Consider the following 19,422-nt stretch of genomic DNA (forward strand, 5'->3'; position numbering starts at 1 on the left):
TTGATGTGAATGAGGTACCCTGACTAGGCAGGTTACAAAGTGCCTTTGAATCAACACACACAAGATGATGGAGGAGCTCAACCGGTCAGGCAGCATCTGTGCAGGGAAGGAAACAGCCCATGTTTCATCTCTTCATTTCCTCTTGTTTTCTTTCACACAGAAAGTGGTGGGTGTGTGGAATGCACTGCCAACGATGGTGGTAGAGGTAGATAGAATAGGGACTTTTAAGAGACTCAGATGGGTACATGGAACTTAGAAAAATAGAGGGCTATGCAGTAGGGAAATTCTTGGCAGCTTCTAGATTAGGTTAGATGGTCAGCACAACACTGTAGGCTGTAATGTGCTGTAGATTCCTATGTTTCTATGTTCCATAGATGCTGCCTGACCAGCTGAGTTCCTCCAGCACTTTTTTGTGGGCGTTTCTCAAGATTTCCAGCATCTGCAGAGTCTCTTCTGCCTTTGAATCAGTCCTTTCCTATGTCATTCCTAGAATGGAGGACATATTTGCTGTTTTTGACTAGAGGGCAGCCGTTCGGCAAGTTAGATATGAGATGTGTGTGTCAGCTGGCAGTGTTAGAGGAACAGTCCATGAGGTTTTGGTCATCTGGAGCTTGTTTACTATAGCTGACCACTTTTGGAGGTTTGTCTGAACCTGCTACCTTTCACAGAACTATATAGTGTCTGCTGCATACTAGCACACTCTCCCGATCAGGGGCACCTGAGGGAATGGATGCCTGTGTAATCTGGAGGAATGAGCAACCTGGAAAAGGCAGGCTTGTGGCTGCAGAGAAGTAGGTGCCCTTTCGTGTTACACGAAGTACACAGCTTCTGACAGTGCATGGATGCCCAGGACTACACCCTGTTATATATAAAGGCCGCTCCCCGACCCATTGGGCTTCCCCTGCATTCTCTTTTATTTCAGATTCCCAACAGAGGTATTGCCTTGTATCTCACAGATCCAGCCAGTTTGACCTCCTCCACCCATCCCTCAATGACAAGGGAACCCCCAGCCACGAGTACACAGGCCTCATTGCATCAGTCCACTCCACCAAGTCCTGACTTGGACTCTCTGATCCAGATATCGCAACTCACCCACCAATTACTGCTCCCCCACTCCCCATCAATGCCTTGTAGTTGTCATTTTCACTAGTCATTGAACCAATCCTTGATCTGGCCTATTTATTTCATAGTCCAATCCTTAATTTATCTCCAAGTTCCCTGAGGCATTTCCCCAGTAACTAACCACACCCTTCCCTCACCTCCAGAAAATGTCTCAGTCCTTAACCTCCACAGAGTACATAAAAGGAACTGCTCCACAAAGTGTATTGCTATTCAGCAGAGCACCATACCTTCGGTACCAGGAACCACTGAATTTCTTAGCAAAGGCCCAGAAACAAAATATTCATTGGCCGAACATTCAGCAGCTGCAATTACTCTCTGAATTTGAGGTATTGTTGTAAAGACCAAACACAAGCAGCAAAGAATCCCAGCGCCACGGGCAACTTGTAGTTGCAGCCCAGGATAAAATTTTGGAGTAACATATGTGGAGAGATGCCTGGTCTGATTGTTGGTTTTTGTGCAAGAAAGTATACTACTCAGTGATCAAACACAAAACAGCAAACCCCCAACTAGCATTTCTATGAATTCAACTGCAAATTAAAATGCAGATTATACTTCTTGCTGCCAGGCATTTGACATTCTAAGAAACAAAATACCAATCTGGTAGCTTAAGAAAACAGACTGGAAATTACTCAGTCAAGTCATCATCTTGCCCTCCTGCTGATGCTGCTGATTGCCTCTTCCCCATTTCAGGCAGCAAATTGGAACAAATACGAAAAAGTCAAAGAAACTAAAAAGCTATAAAATTGGAGCAGGAAAAAGGCAGGTTACCAGGCAGGGCTGGCCTATACATCAGAGTGCACAGGTACATTCAGCTGCTATTGAAGTCTCATTTTCTCACTTCCTAAATCCTAACGTCTCTGACAAAGGGAGAATGTCCCCAGGGTCGGGGGAGCTTTAGAGTGGTCATACAAATACTATTAGTCAACATTTCAGAGCTTTAGTGTCACAATTCAGCACAATAAAAGTCCCAATGTGCCCCGTCAGAGCTTAGTAAATGTACTGAACAGGCATCTCCCTTCCTTTGCTTGTAATTCTCAGCTGTAGTTGACCACTATAGATGACTGTAGTTGTTGCCTTTATATATCAGAGATAAGAACTCTGACTCCCTCAAGTACATGAGGCTCTTCCTGAGGCAGAGCAGTGTGCAAGCTGACGGGGTCCTGCAAGGCTTGTCCAATGGATTGGCAAGTAGGAATTGGCAGTGGCAAATGGATACCAGAGGGGAATGCGGTGTGAAGAACTTGTGGAAGATGAGAGACTAGAATGCAAGACGAGGGGAAGATAGTCAGTGTAGAAGAGCAAACTGCATGGCGTAAACTGGGTTAGACTGGGCACAAGGAGCATCGTAGTATCTGACTGAATGGCACTGGATGCCAGGAGGTGTTACAATATACAAACAGAAAAGGGGCATGCTGCAGAGCAAGTGGGCACTGAATAGAGAGGAGAAAGAGGAAGGTGTAAGGACGGGAGGAGAGAAGTGGCTATCAGTTAAACAGAACCATTAGATCATTATGGAAGTGTAATGCTTTGGGGTGGAAATAGATCGGAATTAAGTGTATAGGAATCATATGTAAATATTGAAGTTGGGTAAAGGGGCAGAAGCAGTGGACTGTACAGAATGACTTGTGTGAAATTATCCATTAACATTGTTCATTTGGCTCTTTTTTGTTTCACAAGAAGTATAATTGGTGTAGTTCTATGATACATCAGATCTAAACGTTCATTTATTCTTTTTATTTAACCAATACATTTGCCATTTTTTAGCGACACAGGCCTCTAGAGTAACCAAGAAACAGATGCAGGAGTAGACCATTTGTTTCTTTGCCACTCCTATACCATTCAATGTCCTTCCTTAGGTAGAGCAAGACCTGGCCTGTATACAGTTTATCACCAGGAACTTGTATAATTATTCAGTTTACTCTTGTGCTCAAATCCACTTATAACAAAGCCCTAAATAACATTTGTGTTATGTTTTGAAACTCCAGAAATTAACTGAAAGTAAAACATGAGCCAGGGATACTTATGTACTTAATTCTTCTTTTAATGAGTCACTCACATATGACATTGTGACATAATGACGTATGCCATTTATGTACTTCTTACATAACGCTGAATTATATAAACAAAGAATGCTTAATCAAACAATATATTTACAATATTACTGAAATAGCAAATACACTACATTCTCTGCTCAGCTGTAAACTCCAGGAGAATATAGAATACATCTCAACACACACCAAGTATACTGTATATAGGCATCTATTAGTCTCGTGAGACCATGGATTTGTGCCTTGGAAGGTTTCCAGGGCGCAGGCCTGGGCAAGGTTGTATGGAAGACCGGCAGTTGCCCATGCTACAAGTCTCCCCTCTCCACGCCACCGATGTTATCCAAGGGAAGGGCATTAGGAACCATACAGCTTGGCACCGGTGTTGTCGCAGAGCAATGTGTGGTTAAGTGCCTTGCTCAAGGACACAACACATTGCCTTTGCCAAGGCTCAAACTAGCGACCTTCAGATCACTAGACGAACGCCTTAACCATTTGACCACGCGCCAATACAGTATACTATATAATATAACTACTATATAGACATCCAGAGCACTGTAAAATTTAAATTGTCCAATTCAGGGCTAAAGATTTAATTGTGGTGGAGGATTTCTTGCTCTTGTGGGATAACATCCCAGGTGAGACTTGTAGCTGTGAAACAATCTCAGGCTCCGGGGCCTCCTCCATGGTGGATGTAGGAGTTGATTTTGGGACTGCAGGAAGTAGTTCTGACAACCCTGGACACCTTTCTTCTCTAACAACCAACTCTGCTCTCCTGAACTGATCGACGTGTCTGATGTCACCTGGAGATGACACAATCTTCATTGTATAGGACAGTGGTCCAGTTCTGTTCTTAATCTTTCCAAGTACCCACTTTTGATCACCTCTGTAGCTCCGCACCAGGACTACTTGCCCGGGAGTGAAACATCGAACTTCCTTGTTTGAGGAGTCCTCAACTTGTCTCAGCTGTTTTTGCTGCATACTCCTTCTGAAATAGGTTTTGAGGAGATCTAAGCGTGAGTACAAAGGACTACCTAGGAACTGCATATCTGGTGAGTTGGTTGTGGAATGTGCTGCATTGTGATATGAAAGGAGGAACTTGGTGAGCTTCTGATTCAGTGATAGTGCAGAGTGTTCTACTGATATTGCTCGTAATACCATCTTTAGATGTAATAGGTCTTATTCCATTTATTTTCAGGAATGACTGAAATTCTTGCAAAACAAATTGTGGTCCATTGTCACTCACTAAGTGTTCTGGAATACCCGTCCTTGAGAAGAGGCTACTTAACATATCAACAATGTGCGAGGCTATAGCTAATGCGATTATGAAGACTTCCGACCACTTTGTAGCTGCATCCACTACCACCAAGAAATTTGAGCCCATAAAATGTACATGTATCATCTGCCAGAGCAATGCAGTCTATTCCCAGGGATGGATAGGCACCGCTCTTGACACCTTCTGAATGTGTTGACATCCTGAACAGTTCATGGCAGACTGGTTGATCTGCTGATCTGTCCCAGGCCAGCAGACAAAGCTTCAAGCCAACACTCTCATTTTCACCATGCCTAGATGATCAGCATGTACTCTAACACTTCAGCTGTCAGCTTGGATGTTACAATTCTCAATTCCTACATAAAGCAACCCCTGTCAAGGGCGTTCATGCCAGCACTGGTAAAAAAAAAAGCAATTGGAATTTGTGCTGCAAATTCCAGCCAATTTGAGTAGCCATGTGACCTGAGAGAATGTGCTTTCCCTTTGGATCATCTCTACCATATAGGGAGACTGCTAATTTGCATTAGAAAGAATACATAAATGTCCTCTTTCGTAAATTTTTCAAGTATTTCCTTTTCTAAAGGGTAAACAGGACACTGCATCAGTCGTCCTCTTGAATTTGGTCTTGCAATTGTGTCCTCCAAGGTACAGGGCACACCTCTGCATTGATGCAGTTACTGTTAGTGGAATACCCTTCTAGGGATTGAAAATGGACACCGGTGGTTGATTACCAGTGATGAGGGTAAACTCTATTCCATACATGCATGGTTAATAAGTGCCACACCCCAAACCAGACTCAAGGCTTCCCTGTCAATCTGTGCATATTTTCACTCTGCAGCAGGAAAGGAATGTGATGCAAAAAGCTATGGGGCATTCACATCCATCACTCATAACATGTGGCATGACTGTACCTAGATCTAGACCCATGACTGCATTACAGGCAAGCTTCACTGGACATAGTGGATTATAATGTCTGAGTACAGTGTCTGATGTCACCATTTCCTGTCTTTTGGAAAGCCACCTCACACTGCTTTGTCCGTTGCCATTTCTTCTTGTTCTGTAGTAATGAGTTCAAAGGGTGGCGCACATAAGCAACATTTGGCAACTGTTATAGTAATTGACAAATTCCAAAAAGGAACAGCTGCGACAAGTCCTTTGGCCTTGGGACATCCACCGCCACTTGAATTTTCTCTGCACGCTTGTGTAATCCTTGTACACCAATTGATGCTTGTAATTGATGCTTGGTTTAAGGAATTCACAACTTGTTGCTTTGTGCTCAGAGCCCATAATCTTCTAATCTTTTTAGTAATGTCTTGAGACTTTGGAGATGGTCCTTGTCATTCTTACCAGTAACAATCTTGTCATCCAGGTAACACTGAGTGCCTGGGAAGTCTTGCAGCCCCTAGTCCAGAGCTTTCAAGCAGAGTGCCAGTGTAGGTGCTACTCCAAAAATAAACCTATTATCATAATAAAACCCTTTGTGCATGCTTAGGGTGAGAAACACTTTGGACTCTTCTTCCACCTCTATGTGTAGGCCTGAGCTAATCTACTTTGCTGAAATGTTTACTTCCAGAAGGGTTTGCAAGATATCCTCTATCCTGGGCAGAGGGTATTGATCTAATTTCAGTTCTGGGTTGATGGTGACCTTAAAATCACCACATATCCTGACAGACCCATTCTTCTTGGCTACTAGGACCACTGGCATTGCCAGGGGCTCCACTCAACCTTGGAAAGAATTCCTTCAGCCTCCATGCAATCTGGCTCACTGGCTACTTCATCATGGTTGGTATAAGGAACCAAATGGGTGTTATAAAATTTGGGAGCGGTATTTTCATTTAACATTATTTTACCCTTGATATGCTTGAGTTTTGCAGTGCGATCCTTGAACGCATCTGTAGCATCATCCAATACCTTTCTTAATTCACTTTTGGTTGGCTCTGTTGCAAGGGATGTGGCCTGCAAATAGTGGATGGATCTTCAATTGTCCCAGCAAATTACAACCCCACAATGTTAACACTCCTGTTTTTAACCACATAGAAGCTCAATGTGGCTTGTTGGATTTCACTGTTATGAATGTCATTCCCACAGGAGTTATCTTTTCTCCAGTATAAGCTCTTAGTTGGATAACTGCAGGCTTTAGTTCAGTATCTTTGAAATGTCATTCAAGCTCATTTTGTGGAATGACTGAAACAGCCAAACTGGTGTCCAGTTCCCTTTTAATTAACTTGCTGTTCACTTCTGGTGTATGTCATATTGCTTGCGTATTGTTAGTTTTCACATTATAAATCTGAAGTTCTGTCATACTCATCATTATCAAATTTATCAAGAGCATGCAGATTAATTCTGTTTTGAGACTACAACCTGAATTTTGTTTTTTCATCTTTTTCTCTCCCCTGTGCAGACCTTATATTTTTGTCTACCCAAGATGCTCTTGCTATGTGTCCTACCATGTTACATTTTCTGTAAGTTTCGTCTGCAATAGCAGTAACACTGCGGATGTTTGGCTCAGGTTCATTTTAAAACTTCCTCGTCATCATTGTTATGTTTCGCAGCTGAAAAATTAATTGAAAAACAAACACAGGAGCCTGGAATACTCAACTGATTAGTTTTTCTTTCAGTGATGCACTCACATATATTGTAGTGTATAATGAGGTATATCATTCACCTACAGTGCCTCTTACACAGAACACAATGGACTACGCAAACAAATGCTTAATCAAACAATATATTACTGAAATACTAAATACACTACAATTTGCCATTTGAACTCCTTACTGTGCCTGAACATCAGCTATTTCTGATTTATGTACAAGGTCCCTCTGAACATTAATGTTTCTCGGTCTCCCAACATTTTGATTTTTCTAACAAGGCGAGTGATCTCCTCATTCTATTTGCCCCGAATTGGCTCCTCCAATTTCACCTTTTCAAAACCTTACAACATAGTTCTTCTGGTCCTGGGGATTTACCACCTTCCAGTCCTTAAGTGTCTCCTTTGTCTATTCTAATGCCAATCTTTCTCAGCTCCTCATTCACTCCAGACCTATTAATCTCTAATACTCCAAGAGATTTTCTATGACTGGTCTGCAAAAACAGACACAAAATACTGGAATTTCTTTGCTAATTTCCCGGTCCAAATTGCAATTTCTCCTCTTGGTCTGTAAGAGCCCTTAGCAACATATGCTAATCATTTTCTTTTTATGTTTTTATAGGCACAGCCACAGCCCTTTACAGTACATGTTTTGTGTTTCTTTCAGAATTACTCATATTCTACTTGACTATCTTTTATCAGTTCCTCCTCTGATGAATTTTGAAATGTTTCCAAACCACAAGAGAGCTGATCATTTTGGCAGGAGTCTTTACCCTTGATCTAATACTATATTCAACCTAGTTAGTTAATCATGCTATTTGGTTATGTGCCTTAAAGTAATACGAATAATTGGTTCATAGTTTTCACAAACTTAAGTATTAGCAATATTCTCGACTGCAGAATCTGAACATCAGAAGACAGTTCACAGACATCCCACCCTGCAAAAACTCATTTCAGGGAGGTAGCACCGTCAATTTGCGAGAGACTCCCGGAACTTCCGGGAGAGGTGGGATGTTTGCAATAGAGTTGCTCCTTAGCAGCTAGCCAGCTAGTTTAAATAACGTTAGCTATACTAATGAATGAATGACACCTGTTAAACTCACCTCAACATGTCTTTTACAGTCTTAACCCACCATGGGCAATAGAAAAGTCACTGTTGCAAACAGCGCAGTGAGCAACACTGTCATTATTTTTGACCCCTATTAGGCAGGGGTACACTTTAGTGTAGTCTGGGGTGACGTACGTTTTATATTTTCTTCTTTTGGAACACTCTGCCATGGCGTGCACGCGTGCTCTCTCTCTCTCTGTCTCGTGGTCGCTCTCGCTTGCTTTTGCTCACACACTCTCACTTGTTTTCTCTCTTGCTCTCGCTTGCTCTCTCTCGTGGTCACTTTTGCGTTTTCTCTTGCTTTCTCTCTCTCGCTCTCAAAAAAAATTGATTTCCGTGATATTGTATATAATTTGTGGGCATCAGGGAGCCACTATTAATATGCGGGAGACTCCCGGAACTTCTGGGAGAGGTGGGATGTCTGAGTTCATCATATACATATCAGTAGTTACATATACACCAGAGCAGTTACAGTTGCTCTGAATCACAAAACTTAGCGTCAGCTCCCACATTAATTAGCTGCAACACATCACCTGTCTTCATGTCAAGTCCTTGATTTAATTGTTTAAATATAATCTTACATCATTGTCCTCACTCAAAGTCCATCAGCCATAACAACTACACTGTACACTAGACTAAAATGAGTCTCTGCAGAGCCATGCAACCCAATGGGGACCCTACATACTGTGCAAAATACAGTGGATCGTTATTGCCATTACACAAGTTATCTGAACAGAAACAATGAATTTGAAATATTTTAGGTTAGCACTTCAAAATACTCAGAGCATTACACAATGAAAACAGGCACTCCTTACTAAACAGCAGCCAGAAGTCTTGGTCCATATTGGCACCAATGACATGGGCAGACAAGGTGAGGAGGTCCTGAAGAGAGACTTTGGGGAGCTAGGTAGAAAGCTGAGAAACAGGACCTTCAGTGTAGTAATCTCTGGATTGCTGCCTGCGCCACGGGCCAGTGAGGGCAAGAATAGGATGATCTGGCAAGTGAATGTGTGGCTGAGGTACCGGTGCAGGGGGCAGGGGTTCAGATTTATAGATCATTGGCATCTCTTCTGGGGAAGGTATGACCTGTACAAAACGTATGGGCTATACCTGAACCCGAGGGGGTTCACTATCCTTGTGGGCAAGTTGGCTAGAGTTGTTTGGATGGGTTTAAACTAATTTGGCATGGGGATAGGAACAGGAGTGATAGTACTGAGGTAGTTAGTTTATAAACAGAGGCCACGTGTAGTAAGACTCCTAGTAAGGAGAGGCCAATGATAGGGCAAAATTGCTGTCAACAGGATGAGTTGCCGTGTAAAAGGTGGACAAAAATCAAAAATGGTGAATACAGGATTGAAGGTGTTATATTTGAATGTGCACAGCATACAAAATAAGGCAAATGAACTTGTAGCACAGTTACAGATTGGCATGTATGATATTGCAGGCATCCATGAATCATGGCTGAAAGATTGTAGCTGGGAGCTTAATGTCCAAGGATACACATTGTATTATAAGAACAGGCAGGAAAGCAGAGGTGACATTGCTCTGATGGTAAAAAATGAAATCAAATCATGTGAAAGAGGTGATATAGGGTCGGAAGATGTTGAATTACAGCTAAGATACAGCTAAGGAATTGTAAGGGTAAAAAGACCCTGATGGGTATTAGATACAGACCCACAGATAGCAGTAAGGATGTGGTCTACAAATTACATATAGATATAAAATGCATGCCAAAAGGGCAATGTTACAATAGCCATGGGGGATTTCAATATGCAGGTAGATTGGGAATATCTAAATTGGTGCTGGATCCCAACAGGGGGATTTTCTAGAATGTCCATGAGATAGCATTTAAGAGCAGCTCGTGATTGAGCCCACGAGGGGATCAGCTATTCTGGACTGGGTGATGTACAATGAACCAGAATTGATTAGAGAGCTTAAGGTTAAAGAGCCCTTTGGGGAAAGTGATCATAATATGATTGAATTCATCCCGAAATTTGAGAAGGAGAAGCTAAAGTCAGATGCAGCAGTATTACAGTGAAATTGCAGGGGCATGAGAGAGAAGTTAGCCGAAATTGGAAAAATAACACAGGCAAAGCAGTAATGGCAGAAATTTCTGGAAGCAATTTGGAAGGGACAGGATACATACATCCCAAAGTGGAAGTAGTATTTTAAAAAAGCAAGATAACACAACTGTGGCCAACAAGAGAAGTCAAAGCAAGGGCATATAATACAGCAAAAATTAGTGGGAAATTGCAGGATTGGGAAACTTTCAAATACCAACAGAAGGCAATTGAAAAAGTCTTTAAGAAGGTAAAGAGGGAAAACGAAAGTAAGCTAGCCAATAATATTAAAGAGGATACTGAAAGTTTCTTCAGATAGATAAAGTGTAAAAGAGATACAAGACAGGATATCAGACCACTGGAAAACTATGCTGCAGAGGTAGTAATTAGAGACAAGGAAATGGCGGAAGGACTGAATAAGTATTTTGCATCAGTCTTCCTTCTGGAAGACACCAGCAGTATGGTGAAAGTCCATGTGTCAGGGATCATGATGTGTGTGAGGTTACCATTACTGTGGAGAAGGTTCTTGGAAAACTGAAAGGCCTGGACCTTTCACCCCAGTGTTCTTAAAGAGGTAGCTGAAGAGAATGTGGGGGCAAGTGTGGAGGCATTAGTAATAACCTTTCAAGAATCACTAGATTCTGCAATGGTTCTAGAAGACTAGAAGATTGCAAATGGCGCTCCACTCCTTAAGTAGGGAGAAGGCAGAACAAAAGAAATTTTATAGGCTGGTTAGTTTGACCCTAGTAGTTGAGAAGACGGTGGAGTCTATTTTTAAGGATGTGGTTCTGGGGTACCTGGAAGCACATAATACTGTTGGCCATAGTCATCATGGTTTCCTCAAGGGAAAATCTTGCCTGACAAATCTGTTGGAATTCTTTGAAGAAATAACAAGCAGGAAAGACAAAAGAGAATCTGTTGATGTTGTGTACTTGGATTTTCAGAAGGTCTTTGACAAGGAGCCACACATGATGCTGCTTAATAAGCTACAAGCCCATGGTATTACAGGAAAGATTCTAGTATGGTTCAAGATTCCGGCAGGAGGCAAAGAGTGGGAATAAAGGGAGCCTATTCTGTCTGGCTGCCAGTGACTAGTAGTGTTCCACATGTGTCTGTGTTGAGACCGATTCTTTTTACATTATTGTCAATCATTTGGATGATGGAACTGATGGCTTGGTTACAAAGTTTGGAGAGGATACGAAGATAAGTACAGGGGCAGGTAGTTGAGGAAGTGAAGATGATACAGAAGGACTTGGACAGATGAGAATGGGCAAAAATGTTGTAGATGAAATACAGTGTCAGAAAGTGTATGGTCATGCACTTTGGTAGACGAAATGAAAGAGCTGAGTATTCTCTAAATTGAGTGAAAAATACAAAAATCTAAAATGCAGAGGGACTTAGGAGACCTTGTGCAGGATTTCTTAAAGTTTAATTTGCAGGTAGAGTCTGTGGTAAGGAAGACAAATGTGATGTTAGCATTCATTTCAGGAGGACTAAAATATAAAAGCAAGGATGCAATGTTGAGACTTTATAAAGCACTGGTCAGGCCTCACTTGGAGTATTGTGAGCAGTCTTGGGCCCCTCATCTTAGAAAGGATGTGCTGAAACTGGAGAGGGTTCAAAAGAGGTTCCCAAAAATGATTCCGGGTTTGAACAGCTTGTCATATGAAGAGTGTTTCATGGTTCTAGGCCTGTATTCACTGGAATTCAGAAAAATGAAGGGTGACCTCATTGAAACCAATCGAATGGTGAAAGACCTTGATAGAGTGGTTGTGGAGAGAATGTTTCATATAGTGGGAGAGTCTAAGACCAGAGAACACAGCCTCAGAATAGAGGGGTGTCCTTTTAGAATGGAGATGAGGAGGAATTACTTTAGCCAGAGTGTGGTGAATCTGTGGAATTCTTTACCATAGGCAACTGAGGAAGCCAAGTCTTTACGTATATTTAAGGCAGAGGTTAATAGATTCTTGATTTGTCAGAGCATGAAGGAATATAGGGAGAAGGCAGGAGACTGGGGCTGAGAGCAAAATTAGATCAGCCATGATGAAATAGCGGAGCAGATTTAACGTTGATATATTCTTGATTGGTCAGGGCATAAAAGGATATGGGGAGAAGGCAAGAGATTGAGACCGAGAGGAGGAATGGATCAGCCATGATGAGATACCAGAGCAGACTTGATGGGCCAAATGGCCCAATTCTGCTTCTATGTCTTATGGTAACTCAGCCTCATCTCTGGGATCATCGTACCTTGATTTAAACAAAAAAGGAAATTATTTTCTTCACAATAATAATTTTTGCAAGAGAAAGGTGGTACAGGTTGCAGAAGACTACTGAATGTGGCGGACTCTAAAAAGCAGTTAATTTAATGTTGTTCTCAGTGAAATGGATTTTCCATATGTCACAATCTGTATCTCACTCCTGCTCAGACAAAATTCACGACAACTTCAACGCATGCTCCTAACATTCTAAATCCACAAGCTGCTTATTGTACAAAAAAAACTAATTATTTCTTTGTCCTAGCAAGTTGCAACATAAATATCAGAAATGAATGAACCAATTTAAATTGGTTGGAGCGAGAAGTGAGTATTTAATTCATTATAGAACAACAGGGTTCTTTGGAAGTAGTAACTAACGGATTCAGATTAGTCCCGATTATGATGAGGAATGAATGTTGGAGCAAAACTAAAATAGTATGCCCACCCACACAGCTGAGTACCAATGCATAACACTGTCTGTTTCTGGAGTCAGCAACATTTGCATAGTGTACAGGTCTAGCAGTTACTGGGTGCAATACTGCATGGTGATGATCTTTGTTTAATTTAACAGAATCACTATAATTGGAAAGACTGTTGAGTATTGTATCACTATTACATTGAATATACTTGCTTACTGCAATGTACTTTTACTGGCCTTCCAAAGCAATCTATTGACAAGCTTCAACCTATTGGGGGACTGCTTCATAGAGCACCTCCACTCCGTCCGCCATAACAGACAGGATCTCCCGGTAGCCACCCACTTCAACTCTGCTTCCCACTCCCATTCAGATATGTCCATACATGGCCTCCTCTACTGCCACAGTGAGGCTAAGCTCAGCTTGGAGGAGCAACACCTCATATACCGTCTAGGTAGTCTCCAGTCCCTTGGTATGAACATAGAATTCTCCAACTTCCGGTAATTCCCTCCCCCTCCCTTCCTCAATCCCTATTTCACTCTGCCCCCTCCCCCAGCTCCCTATCACCTCCCTCTTGGTTCCGCCTCCTTCTTCTACTACCCATTGTTTTCCTGCCTATGACGTCCCTGCTTTCCCTCCCCCACCCCTTTGTCTTTCAAATTACTGGTTTTTCAACCGAAACTACGAGCCTTCTTCCAACACTCCCCCACCTTCTTTCTTCAGTCCTGACGAAGGGTTCCAGCCCGAAACGTTGACTCATCGTTTCCACTGATGCTGCCCAACCTGCTGAGTTCCTCCAGCGTATTGTGAGTGTTGCTTTGATCCCAGCATCTGCAGATTATTTTGTGTTTAAGCTTCAACCTATTCAGAACGCAGGTGCTAGACTTTTAACCAAATCCAGGATAAAGGAGCATATCACTCCTGTCCTAGCTACTCTGAATTGGCTTCCTTTATCTTTTAGAATTGATTTTAAAAGTTTTCATACCTGTTTTTAAAAGTACCAAATGGTGGGATGGGAGTACATAACAGAATTGTTCTCTTTTTTAAAATCCTGCTTGAACCTCAGGGCTTCTTCTGCTGGTCCCTTGAATTGTTTACAAGCTCCCTCAAAAGATAGTTGGCAGATCAGCATTTTTTTTTAAACTCAGCTCCTAAACTGAGGAACTCAATACCCAAAAGTACAAGGAGTGCAAACTCAGTTGACGCCTTTTAACACCAGCTCAAAACCTATTTAACCTTGCCTTTAACTCACATATTTTTGTCCTTTATTTTCAGGTCAGCTGTTTATCCCTTTGCAGAGCACTTTGAACTAAATCATCTGTATGAAAGATGCTCTATAAATGAGTATTTCTTATTATAAGAAAAGTGACAGTGATCATCCACATGTAATGCTACTTGCGAAAAGAGCAGGAGTTTTCAACATCTGGACTGTTGTAGTAGATTGAGATCCAGATCTTCTGAGCATTATCTGCCACACTTCAATCATACTGTTCCTTCCACCCGCATAGATGTTGGACTATCTTAGATGTTGCCTGGAGGTATCCTGCAGTGTTATTGCAAGTAACCCAGCTGACAGAAATGCTTATAGTTCCACAAGATATCAAAAATACACTTTACAGGTTCACTATTGTAGGTGACACCAGGGTAGAAGACACCAAGGCAGGAGACATCATCAGAATGATATGCACGAAGTATGACAATTTTGTAAAGCAAAGGTGGTAAAAAAGAGATATAAATAAGTCCAGGCTAGGCATTGTGCCATAGACAGAAGTAGAATTCCATGTCATGAATTCAAATGTTCCTCTTCACTTGCTCAAGAGTGACCATAGGAACAGTCAGGAAATAAAAGTCCAGAGACACAAATCTAAATGGCACATTGATCCCAGGAGACTTGGTCGGTGGGCTTGAAGAAAGTGTAAAAGCTGATACAGTTACAGTCGATGGCAGGTGCAGGTAAAAATAGACCCCTTTATCTGAAGGGGATGCAAACCTTGTCGAACAAGCATCAGATGGGGCACAAGCTTTGAAAAGAATAAAATGTGTATTGTTTATTTATTATTATGATCTATTTTTGTTTCTGCACTCTACCTGAACACCCAAGTTAGGTGGTCTTTCATTAATTCTGTTATGGCTATTATTCTATAAATTTATTTAGTATGCCCACAAGAAATGAATCTCAGGGTTGTATGTGATGACACAAGTTTGATAATAAATTTACTTTGACTATTTCTTTTGTTCAAGAGATTCACATTCTCCCAGCTCAGATTTACCAACGACAAATGGACTGCAGTTGGCTGGGAGTTAAATCAGCCCTCTTTTGGTGTTGGTTACTCTGTCACACAAATCCATGGTAATGTTGAGATTGTGGTCAGTGTCAAAAGCATATCTGATGTAGGCATGAGTGATGCAGCTTTCGGGATGACAAAGCTGCTTTCAGGTGACAAAGCAGAAGCTACTGAGCAAACTGTTGACAGACCTAGTGTTCTGAAACTGGTTAAGTTGGAAGCTGAGCCACTTGAGGCCCCAACTTATGGAGACCCAAGTCACCTCACACACTTCTATAAATGAATACAAAGAAACAAAAAAGAGATCAGATTCTACATCCCATCAGTCGCACACTATCATGGCAGTGCAGGGAGTAGACAATTGTGGCTTCAGAATGTAATTGCACAATAAAAAGTTTTCAATGTTCATTTAAAAAAAATAATCTTGTCTGGACTGCAACTTGATAATGACCATTTCCAGGTTATTTTGCAATCCTCTAGGCATTTGTCCATTGTCTTCCCATCATTCCCATGATTTACTCTTGTGCATTAGGGTGCACTAGAATTTCTGAGTAAGGAAGATGTAAGACTGTATTGTGCAAAGCTATACTTCCCAGAAAGCACTCTTGTTGTGGAATTGGAAGCTCTAAGTGAACAAAATATTATCTTCGGTGTTCAATATGAGGTGAATGCACGATAGGGAACACAACCTATTTGATGTCGTCTTCAAAATGTGAAGTTATTTGTTTTTGCAGTGGGAGAGATTTTGGTTAGTTCAGTGTTTTGCTTCCACTCATAATACATTCCATCTCCAAAAGAAAGTCTACTAAATTTTTAATGCTCCCCAACAACAAGTACAGTGAATTCTTATTAATGAGGGCACGTCAGGACCAGTACATTTAAGTAATAAGCAGCTGCCTCAATTAGCCAAAGTTTCATGCAAAATGTTTAAAAGGTACAAAAATAACAAACTAGCATTTAACTGAGTAATAAATTATGTACTTAAGTGAAATACAGAACAAATTAGAACACTACTACAGTACTATGAGACTGGATATTAGTTCCTAGTACTTATCGATGGAGGAATTCATCTGCGTCATGTTCTTTTGATTGACTGTAAATAAACAAAATCAGCATAGGCACCTAGTGCAGATAAGGGACTGCCTTCATACAACGCTTTAAATGATTGTGTTCTCCAGATCTTCAATTTCATTGTAACATTGTCAATACCTTCAAATTCTTCGTAATTTGTAACTTGTCGTAGTGAAATTGTTGCATTTTCATGCCTGGCTGTTTCTGGCATCTCCAAGCCTGAATGCGTAGAACCACAGCAAGCAAAACAATTCAGAATTGTTTTACTGCTTATTTGTCGCCAAGCATCAGTGACAAAAATCACTGCTTTTTGAACACAGACAAATGCAACTGATCATTTAATAACTATTCACTCTAAGCATGGTGTATCGCCTAACAGCCACACAAGTACACATGACTGGTGATAGTTAGAAACTGTTCAGCAACCTGCTCCTGCCCCAGTTAAGTGGTGTAGTATCCCAAATAAATGGCTGCCCGGATTAACCGATAGCCTAATTAACCAGAATCCGCTATATAGCTTGGGCTTTTGTCCTGCGCCTTCCAGTATCAGGAATAATAAATTGATCAGTCTGTAACTCTATAAAACTGTACCCAATCCCTAATCTGAACTTCAGCTGAGCCCACATCAGTTTCTTCTGGGATTCTCATCGCTCTAGAATATTATTAATTCCATCCACCGTTGCCACTTGCTGAAATCTTACCTTTGTGGAAATATCCATTCCTACCAGCATCGCCATTCATAAAAATCAGCATTTAAAAGATCATGTGTCATTTCCCTTCTGAAAGTAATGATTTTAACTGCTGACTGCTTGGAAAGGAGTTAGGATTGTAAGTTTAACTTTGTTATTCAGGGTGCACTGAGTCATAATCACCTATGATCATTCTTCTTCAAGATCACTAATGCATCAATGTCTATTCAAAAATATGTTCTGTAACATGCAAAATGTAAGCTGAACAATAATATACAGTAACTGTGCCTTACCTTCAACAAGAAGGGAGAATTTTAGGGAATGATCGATCGCTTTTGCACCATTGTTACTGGACAACTCTCAGCAACCTTTACATTTCTTGCCCATTTCTTATGCCTTACTGTAGGTTTGTACCAGTACCCACTATGAAAGTATTCTAAGTCTCCTAGAGTAATATTTTCTTAAATACTTTGTGCTTATCATTGCAACATACAATTTATATAAACTTATAGCAGAGACACTATTTGTTAATTAACCTCAACTGCATCCCCAAAAAATACACTTCTATTAACATAATTAGATAATATTGCTGTCATATCCAACAGCATACTACAACAATGATGTACTGTATCTCATTCCATTCACTGTGGCCATTTCTAATGCAGCATCATTGTTGATTTTAACAATTTTTGAAATGTTTTAGCTGAAAAACTTTGTTATATCCTGCCATAATGTCCTTTGACACATCTCACCCCTTGTTATACAAATGAAAATGTTGCTCTGTCAAAGTTCACAGAATAACAACATAATTCTGTCTGGTGCACATCACGATGCTGCATTATTCCCTGACTGGCCTTGTTTTCATTGTTAGAAAGTATAATCTACCACATAAAATTTTGCATGCATCTTGTTCATTGGGTTCTCAGTCAATGACATTTCTGATTCCACAACAAATGCAAAGTGATCACTTCTCTTATCACATATAGTTGTCTCTTTTGTTCCATCCATTACCACAGTTTAGGACTTTAAATAGTCCTGCATAGTTTTTTTTTGAAGTTGGGCAACTCATTATTTATGGTAATTGTCGGAAGCACAATACAGAACTCAGACGCTATTCTGGGATGATCGTTAGAAAAATCGTTCCACAAGACACTTTTTTTCCCCTTCCATGAGTAATTCTTTCTACAACAGCATAAACAAGCACACACATTAATGCATAAAACATGGAATGAATATTTTCTTACTTCACTGGCCTTTAACACCCCAAACAATGGAAAGAGGAAAGCAGGAACCATTGCTGCTGCTCCAAGCGGGACCACCTCAGACACCCAATACACAGCGGTGACTATAAGGACATACGCACACTGAGCTTCTGGCTGGAAAGCAAAAAGAGAACATTTACTTAGTTGAATCAGAGACAGTGAGTATCATATCAGCTGGAAAATTTGTGACTGGTGCAGTGTGAAAACTTGAGCATTTTCAAAGCAGACATGAGGAATTCTGCTGATGTTGGAAATACACAACACACATCAAAGTTGGTGGTGAATGCAGCAGGCTAGGCAGCATCTCCAGGAAGAGGTACAATCAACGTTTCAGGCTGAGACCTTTCGTCAGGACTAACCAGGTTAGTCCAGACGAAGGGTCTCGGCCCGAAACGTCAACTGTACCTCTTCCTAGAGATGCTGCCTGGCCTGCTGCGTTCACCAGCAACTTTGATGTGTGATGACTGTTTGACATACATTTAACTACAGCAGAAGCAGCAGCACAATGACAAGCCAATCCAAACCACAGAAACAACATGGTGCCCAGGGAATGAAATATACAAATGGAAAAAGTGCAGACTGGGCCCCGAGAATCTTGCACATAATCACACCATGCGCACTCATCCCAAATACTCCAAAATGTAACTGATTTCTGTGTCAGCAATCTAACATTCAACCAAAACAGTTGCACACTTTCTGGAGCAATCAAACAGTCGCTAAAGACTCTTGTCTAGGGAGTCCAGCTAATAACCATAGCAACCCCAAGTTTAGCAAGAGCAATGGCACAAAGTGTCTGGGCGATGCAGTGCATAATCAGTAGCTGTACTCCACTCCAACACTTGTACTCTGCCTCAACAATCTGGCACAGCACCGCAGAAACTGCACACAGTCTCATGCAGTGCAGCAAATTCCCACTGAAGCCCCAGACAACCCTTCATTTAATCACAACAGGTACATGCCATGAGTCCACAACACTGAACCAATTTATTCACAATTGACCATTGAGTGTGGACGATCCAATTTCAACCACAGAGAGTGATCACTGCGACCACAATGTAACCTCATCATCAGACTACAGTGCCTGGGTAATCCAACCTAATATCCACAGCAACTGCAGTGCAGACAATGCCCAGGCAGTGCACACCCCCTTATCAACCACATATTTAACTGGGAAATTCAATATCCAATCACAGCAGGTGGACACTATGGCCTGGCCATCCAAGTTATAAAGCCAGCTGGCGCACTGGAC

At 41.3% G+C, this 19,422-nt stretch overlaps 1 protein-coding gene across 2 annotated transcripts in view; it reads right to left on the reverse strand.

The window, feature by feature from the left end:
• LOC140202616 (solute carrier family 13 member 4-like) overlaps positions 1 to 19,422 on the reverse strand; it is an 87,921-nt gene that overhangs the window by 51,298 nt on the left and 17,201 nt on the right. For both annotated transcript variants that reach the window (XM_072267674.1, XM_072267675.1), the window contains exon 2: positions 18,156 to 18,287. In XM_072267674.1, the coding sequence (XP_072123775.1) occupies positions 18,156 to 18,287 (132 nt within the window). The remainder of the gene's footprint in view (positions 1 to 18,155; positions 18,288 to 19,422) is intronic.

This window comes from Mobula birostris, chromosome 9 (assembly GCF_030028105.1).
Source record: "Mobula birostris isolate sMobBir1 chromosome 9, sMobBir1.hap1, whole genome shotgun sequence".
In the NCBI taxonomy this organism is placed as follows: domain Eukaryota; kingdom Metazoa; phylum Chordata; class Chondrichthyes; order Myliobatiformes; family Myliobatidae; genus Mobula; species Mobula birostris.